This window comes from Artemia sp. Qi Xiang Cuo, chromosome 8 (assembly GCF_049724085.1).
Source record: "Artemia sp. Qi Xiang Cuo chromosome 8, ASM4972408v1, whole genome shotgun sequence".
Classification (NCBI taxonomy): Eukaryota; Metazoa; Arthropoda; class Branchiopoda; order Anostraca; family Artemiidae; genus Artemia; species Artemia sp. Qi Xiang Cuo.
This window is the reverse complement of record NC_142801.1, coordinates 69,711,344-69,720,104: the sequence shown is the minus strand read 5'-3', so window position 1 is coordinate 69,720,104 and position 8,761 is coordinate 69,711,344. Positions and strand designations below refer to the sequence as shown.

Below are 8,761 nucleotides of genomic sequence, written 5' to 3'. Positions count from 1 at the left end.
TGTAATTAAAGAAAAAGAGATTGTATTTTTGATCAAATTAGACGAGAGTAAATCCTTTGAAATGCAAAGCACAAGTGATGTTTGAGTAATGTTGTCAATTTAAAATAGGGTCTAACGTTATCGTATACTAAAAAGTTGATATTAAAATCGTTAATTAAAGAATAGTACACTAAACTTAGAATTGATATACAGCCAAATCGTATTCAAAATATTTTCTTGGGAAGAAATTTAAGTTTTGTATTAATTTTGGATTTTAGCTCGCCTTTAACAAACTTAGTCGTAGCTAATTGAAACTGTGCATAAAAAAGACAGAGAGCTCTACAAATATCAAAATAGACTTTAGAGGACAAATTATATTATGGAAAGATATTTTTGAAATTCCCATTCCGCCCAAACTCAAAATTTTCCAATATTCTACTTTAGAAGCTTTTTTAAATATTTCTAAAGCACTAATAGATAGAGCACTACAAACAGCAGAATCGACTTTAGAGGATAATTTATATTATCGGAAGATGTTTTTGAAATCCCCCTTCCCCCCAAACTAAAAATTTTTCTAAATTTTACTTTAGAAGCGTTTTTAAATATTTCTAAAGCACTAATAGATAGAGCGCTACAAATTTTTGAATCGACTTTAGATGATAATTTATATTATGGGAAGATGTTTTTGAAATCCCCCTTCCCCCCAAACTCAAAATTTTCCAAAATTTTACTTTAGAAGCTTTTTTTAATATTTCTAAAGCACTAATAGATAGAGCGCTACAAACATCAGAATCGACTTTAGAGGACATATTATGTCATGGGAAGATGTTTTTGAAATTCCCCTTCCCCCCAAACCCAAAATTTTACTTTAGAATTTTTTTAGATATTTCTAAAGCACTAATAGATAGAGCGCTACAAACATCAGAATCGACTTTAGAGGATAATTTATATTATGGGGAGATGTTTTTGAAATCCCTCCTTTCCCCCTAAACTCAAAATTTTCCAAAATGTTACTTTAGAAGCTTTTTTAAATATTTCTAAAGCACTAATAGATAGAGTGCTACAAATATCAGAATCGACTTTAGAGGACAATTTATATTATGGGAAGATTTTTTGAAATCCCTCCCTTCCCCCCAAACTCAAAAATTTCAAAAATGTTACTTTAGAAGCTTTTTTAAATATTTCTAAAGCACTAATAGATAGAGTGCTACAAATATCAGAATCGACTTTAGAGGACAATTTATATTATGGGAAGATTTTTTGCACTAATAGATAGAGCACTACAAACAGCAGAATCGACTTTAGAGGATAATTTATATTATCGGAAGATGTTTTTGAAATCCCCCTTCCCCCCAAACTCAAAATTTTTCTAAATTTTACTTTAGAAGCGTTTTTAAATATTTCTAAATCACTAATAGATAGAGCGCTACAAATATTTGAATCGACTTTAGAGGATAATTTATATTATGGGAAGATGTTTTTGAAATCCCCCTTCCCCCCAAACTCAAAATTTTCCAAAATTTTACTTTAGAAGCTTTTTTTAATATATCTAAAGCACTAATAGATAGATCGCTACAAACATCAGAATCGACTTTAGAGGACATATTATGTCATGGGAAGATGTTTTTGAAATTCCCCTTCCCCCCAAACCCAAAATTTTACTTTAGAATTTTTTTAGATATTTCTAAAGCACTAATAGATATAGCGCTACAAACATCTGAATCGACTTTAGAGGACAATTTATGTCATGGGAAGATGTTTTTGAAATCCCCCTTTCCCCCTAAACTCAAAATTTTCCAAAATATTAATTTAGAAGTTCTTTTTAACATTTCTAAAGCACTAATAGATAGAGCGCTACAAATATCAGAATCGACTTTAGAGGACAATTTATATTATGGGAAGATTTTTTGAAATCCCTCCCTTCCCCCCAAACTCAAAAATTTCAAAAATGTTACTTTAGAAGCTTTTTTAAATATTTCTAAAGCACTAATAGATAGAGTGCTACAAATTTCAGAATCAACTTTAGAGGACAATTTATCTGTAAAAGAGGGGTCATTATTTCAATCTAAATTTTTCTTCTTTTTTAAGGAGGAGGATTCCTACAATTACTCTCCCCCTGAAAAGAGAGCAAGATGGAACGATGCCACATTGATGCAAGCTGCAAGGCCTTCCATCATTAGATATGCTGGTTCAATTACACATGCTCTGGACCAGCCAATGACCACACAACTTTTAATGTCAGGAGCCTCTCACACCAGTGTCAGCTCTGCGCAAACCTCTATGCAACCTGGCAGAAAATTGAAAAGAGAATGGATGGCTTCTCATAATGCATCAGCCCCGTCTACTCAAGATCTTGAGGTCACCCCCCTTCATGCCTTGTCAGGGGCTTCAGGCACACAAGTGCAGTCTGAATTTGGAAATGTAGGTATTTTACCTCTACCTTCTACCTTATTATAGAAATATCTACCTATTTCTTTCAAACTTTTTTAGCCTTTTCTTCTCACGATTTTTATTCAACCCTCTAAGAGTGTGTGTAAGAGATATTAAAATATTAACCTCCCGCCCCAACCATTGTTTTAGATTTCTCTACTCCCCTCAAAGATAGCTGAATATAATTTATTTATTTTTTTATTGTCAAAAAAAGCACTCTTTTGCTTCTTTCTGAAATTTCTGGGGGGAGGGGGTGGAGACAATTATTTACTTAAATAATGCTAGGAGGTGGGAAATTAAGTTTTTTTTTTTTTTTTTTTTTTTTTTTTTTTTTACAATCTGAGAGCAAATATATTACTAAAGAAGAAACAAACAGCATTTAAATGTTGAAACATGTCTTCAATATTTCATCTTATGCCGGTCAAAGTGTGCTTCCCAGATCGTTTGCCAATTGATCACTTAATCGCCCTCTTCTAGAACGTTCTTTCTTGTCCTTTTTCATCCTCAACTTGTTAAGTTTTGCCAGCTTTTGGTTTCCTGGCAATAATGATTCAGGATCAATTTTGACTTTTTTCTGGCGAAAATTGCTTTTTGTCAAGGTTAGATTGCTTTCAGCTTTATCTTCAATTTCTGGCTTGCTGATAGTGAAGGATGCAAGTATATCGTCACTGCCATCATCATGATCATCATCCAACTGTTCGTCTGTATCTCCTTCTTTCACATTATCAACTATTCCATTGCTTTCAACCCTGACAGTTTGCGAGGGTCTCACTTGAGGCAAAGCTTTCAAATCTTCCGTCTCCATAGCGTTGAATTCAGAGTCGTCTAATGAAAACTCTTTGGCCATTGTCTGAACAACTTCAGCTGATACATGTGACATCAGCTCAGGTGGATGTGTGTAGTACTTTAGCCTTCCCGTGTTCCAATCCTGAAGAACACGCCACGCAGCAGCTTCGCAATCAGGAATACCTCTTTTCTTGAGCTTGCCAATTCGTTTGGCCAAGAGGCACAAAAAGTCTTTAGTTGTATCATAGTCTTCTAATATATATTGCAGCATCATGTATTCCTTGTTAGTTCGTCTTAAAATAGCTTCCACGGGTGTGATTGGATCAGTCAGGGATTCAACTTTGATGGCGTTACAAAGTGCCACCGATGAATCAGACATTTTACCTGCAGCCAATACCATACCAGGACTATCAAGAAATATAATCTTAGAATCTAGGGCGACCTCTTGCATCGACTTGGTAATTCAAGGGGTGGCACCTACGAGACATGCTTTACTTCTTTTTAAGTTGTTTATAATGCTGCTTTTGCCAACATTTGGAAGCCCTAAAATGAAACTAAATGCAGTTAAAACGCAGATGAAACATATCAAATTCAACTCAAAACACCAAAAAAGACACAAGATAAGTGGACTATCATTCATTTTAACGCCATTTTCAACCCAGAAATAGACTTTTCTTTGATTCTAAGCCTAAGCCTTTAAAACTGTACACAGTACCCACATATCTTATTTCTGGAAAGTCACAGTTTATATCTGTGACAACAGTTTCCTTTTGCTTTGTCATAGGATTAACTTTCATTAGTACCCTTAATATGAGTTCATGTATAATTTCGTCCATCAGGATCGCTTACATTTTTAAAAGCCTTTGGTTCAGCTCAGTTTCATGTCCTTTTTATAGTTCCACTTGTTTTATAATCTCTATAGGGTAGTCAGAAAAAGGAGTTTTTTTTTTTTAATCAAAAGAGGAAAAAGTGAAATTTACCTCACCGTCTTCTGTAAGAACATAGCTTTCTAAGATGTAAAAAAAAAAGACGACTGTTCCAGCATAGAAAAAATATTTCAAATGTACTAACAGCTTCTATTGAACTCTTGGCTGTACGTCGTCAAAAAATAAATAAATGAATAACGTTTTATTTGTATGACAGCTTTTTTTTTTTTAATCCCACCTCCTCTCCTCTCAGTGGCACTAACATTAAAAAAAACTACTTTTAAACATTACAAAAATCTAAACGCCACCTACACTCTACATTTTACTAAAATTAGCAGCCAAAGAGTGGTCTTCGCATTATTGTACTTCTACGAAAATAATTTTTAATCCATATTAACAATAAAATAAAATTCTCTCCCACAGAGAGGACGTCCCCCCTCCACAGGAAGTCCCCGCTTGCGGTGGCCATTTACAACAACAGACAAAAATTTCTCAAATTTCAATTCTGCAAAGAAGCCACTACTAAAAAAAATAAAAAAATAAAAAAAAATATAAAAAAAATATCCCAATAAAAAATAAATAAAAAAAACAACAAAAAACCCCCCCAAAAAACCCTCTTTTACATTATCATTTCAGCTTATTTTTACAATACACAAAAATAAACACACTAATATTTACGAAAAACAAATAAGCTGAAATGACCACCAAACCTCATTTTTAAACATCATTATTTTTCCTTTTTTCCTATTTTTTCCTTTTTTAGCTGCTAATTAAAAAAGAAAAAAAAACTATTATCAATAATTTTCATTAAACTACCTTACTGGCAACACGGTTTTCTCACTCACTCACGCAAAAAACTATCTCTTACCAATATAAAGCTCAAACTCTCTCCACTACTTACTTTATCACTCTCTTTTTCCACCCACAGTATTTACAAAAAAAATTCATAGTTCAAAATAAAAAAAATACTCTCTCCACTCATTTCTTATCTTCAATAATTCCATTTTGTTCTCAATTAAACTCCTAAAACCCACTAAACACACCACTTTCTTTCTTTTCCTTCTACTCCACACATAATGACACATATTTCCAATAATATAACACAACGAATTTTTCTTTTTCACATCCAAATCCGAATTTATGTCAAATATCACCAGCTTCTTCTTTTCTTCATCACTTTGAACTTTAATTTTGCACTTTTCACTTAAATCAAAAACAAACTGAAAAGTTCCCTTATTTTCATTACACTTGATGAACTGGTGGTCTAAACCATCTTCCACTACTTTAAAACAAAAAGAGCATTTTTTATCTTCATTTCTCAGAAAACGTGACACTCTATTTCGGTAAGGCAAATTCATGTGTATGACTTGAAACATAAGCTCTCTCACTTTTGGTTCCATGGGGAAAGAATGTAGGTTTCTAAAGGCATTTTCAAAATTTATAAATGGTTCTTTTTCTTTTACATGATATCTCTTATTTTCCTCTTTGGGAGTTAAAATCCTGGGTATTTCAGTTTTATTTCTGTACTATCTTACATGAGAAGCCCTTTCTCTCTCAGTTGCTCTAATATCGGGAAAGAATCTTTCATGAAAACTGGGACGTTTGTGTCCGAATTTGATAAATTAGGATTGTTTAGTAGGGGAACCAACCGCTCTCTGGTCATTTGAAAGTGTTCTTGCGGTCCATTTAAAAATTCAAGGTTTACTCTAGCAATCATATTTTGGTACACTTTTCTATAATCTAGTACTCCTAGACCTCCCGATTCCTTTGGGCAAAAAAGCAACTTTTTGCTCAGCTTTTCTAGCTTACCGCTCCATATAAAACGCCACATGTAGGTTTCAATTTCCTTTGCTATAGGTTCCGGGAGGGGTATTACTGGGGCCGGATAAAGTATTCTTGATACACAATACATGTTGACGAAAGTTGATCTCTGAAACAAGGAAAGATTTCTGCCTCTATCTTCGCCACATAGCAAACACTGAATCTCGAGTACTTTCTTTTCCCATGCGTTCTGCCAGCAATTTCCTCTGACTGAAAACTCCACGCCAAGTGTCTTTACTGTAGGACTGACTTCCAGCCAAGTTTCCTTTTCCAAGCTCCTAATCCAACTTGCCTTTGCGCTTTTTGTTAACGGGAGGATCTTGCTCTTTTTCTTGTGAGTCCTGACGGCAAAATTTTTCTCGTACCATTCTAGGCCCCGCATTACTGTTTTAATGTCACTCACTCCATCGGCGAAGAAATTACCATCATCCACAAATGCCTCAGACTTGAGAACTAAAGTTGGCAGTACTCTGATACCAGTTATTCTGGCTTCTATGTATTAAGTTGTCTATGGAAATTAAGTTTTGAGGGAGGTGTCAAAAATGGCACTTATTTAATATCAGGGTAAACATACGACTTGAAATGCCTCAGCATAAATAGGGTATTGCGTCTTTTTGAACTTTCTGGGGAGGGGTGGGGTGGAGGCAAGTATTTTGTTAAAATAATGCTAGGAGGAATTGAGTTTTGTGGGTGGGGTGAAAATGAACATGGTTTTTTAACTTTACAAAATAATGGTCATTTCACCAAGAAAATAAATCCTTTTTTCTATAGATTAATGAATTAGCAGCGCCATCTTCATCAGGTCATGAAACATCCATTTTTAGTGGATCTGAACCAATCGTAGCACCACCAATGGAGTTTAGAGATGAGCCTACATTAGTTCTAGACAATATGGAATGGCATAGGGGTTTTCTAAATGATTGTTTTCGGGACATGGCCAGCCTAGACGATTTAACTTGCGACATTGACATGGTGGAGGGCCTGGAATGGACAAATAGATTTATGCGAGAGCATTTAGGTGCTGTTAGTGCATCTGAACCGGGTCCTCATAAAGAAATTCCGTCACAGGACAATACAGGCTGGCTGGATCATCTATCCCCAAACACCCTGGAAGACAAACTAACAGGCTTAGAGGATTTCATGCCACCTCCATCCATTGCAATTGAACAGACTGGGGGTGGTGCTATTGACAGTTCTATGTCACCCCCACCATTCTGGTTAATGATACATCTAGTAGTACTAGTAATAATGTTATAGCAACATCACAAGTACCTCCACTTCCAGATTTTTTTTCTTTCCAACTCTGCCTTGTACCACACAAAGGTCTACAGCGCCAAATTCGGTGAGCGCTTTAACTCTCTAGTATCAGGGGATATAATAACAGATCCCCTGGCCATTACACATTTATATACTAATAAGGTTCGAGCCATTCTTGAACAACAGATGGGGGTGTTGGGGATGGGAGTCAGTTTAAAAGCATCAATAGCACTAAAAATATTTTTTTAATGAAAATGAGAGCGAGTTGTATTCGAAATACTTGCACACAGAGATGTTGGCAATTCGCCCGCATTTATCATATTGTGAGGAGGGTTTTCTAAATTGGGTTACTAGTATTCAAAGTAAATGGGAAAATTAAACGAGGGGGGTAGTGGGTCGGTGGTTTTATTTATTGAAAGTTTAAATGTTAGTATTTGTAGATTTAAAAAGCATTTTATTTTAAGAGGTGGGCATAGGGATAGGACTATAGTTTTAAAATATTACGCAGATTTAGAGGGATGTCAGGGGGTACAACAAATCTGTTTCGATACGAGGCTACAGTGTTTCAAATATGAATTTTTAATTGCTACATACTGACCTCTACGCGACGATGCAACTAAGAAAAAGTGGGATAAAATGGCAGTTAATGGTAGGGATGGTTCAAAGTTCCCTATAGTAAATTTTAATTGTTTAAATGGTCAATTTCCCGTGACACTAAAAGGAATATATATTTTCGAGCGGGCTAATGCACATTTAAAGATTGGTGTCACGGTGTTACAATATGAAAACAAATTTGAGGAGGGTCACCGTTCCGATGAGAAGGGCGTATTATTTCCAGTGAGGGCTCCTTCAATTGAATGAGTGGAACACTGGGTGTGGCTTCTATACACACCACCCACAGAGCCTGATTCAATTGGACATTTTAATCCAATTAGTGATATTAGTAGGGTTCTAAGTGAGGGTAAAAATCGGAATGTATGTTATTACTGTCTAACATGCCTGTCCCAATTTTGGAATGATTTAAATTTAAACAATCATATTCCACACTGTAAACGACAAAAATCTAGGCATACCAAACGATATGCAGAGATAGAGCAATCTTAGGTTTTAAGAATTTCCAAAATAAGCTCCTACAGAGCAATAAGATCGTTTTGGACTGCGAAATGAGACTCACCGACGTGTACGATTCGTCAAATCCAAATCGTGTTAAAATACATCAAGCCAAAGGAGTCTCTTCAGCTCACGCGCAACGAAATTCCAATAATACCATGCAAGTGCTGGATGTAGTTTAGATGTTGGGTGACGGTGAAGACTCCATGCGCTCGGCATTGGTCAGTCTAATCAAAACAGCGAACGGTGCAATTTCGCGCCTTCATTACACAAACTATCCTTTGCTCCTATCACCAGATGACAGATTGGCCATTAAAAAATTGTAAAATATGTGGGCTTTGCAAGGGGGAATTTGATGATGATGTTGGGAATGGGGGGAGGAGGAAGGTGATCAACCATGATAATTTGTGGCAGGAAATTACATCGGGGGGGGGGGGGAGTAACTTTAGGGG

At 35.5% G+C, this 8,761-nt stretch overlaps 1 protein-coding gene across 1 annotated transcript; it reads right to left on the bottom strand.

Annotated features, from left to right (window-relative positions):
* Window positions 1-2,746: 2,746 nt before the first annotated feature.
* On the bottom strand, window positions 2,747-3,724 carry LOC148949754 (guanine nucleotide-binding protein-like 3 homolog). Its single transcript, XM_089093085.1, has one exon. The coding sequence runs from the start codon at window positions 3,644-3,646 to the stop codon at window positions 2,831-2,833; it is 816 nt and encodes a 271-aa protein (XP_088949211.1). The 5' UTR covers window positions 3,647-3,724; the 3' UTR covers window positions 2,747-2,830.
* Between the last annotated feature and the right edge of the window lie 5,037 nt (window positions 3,725-8,761).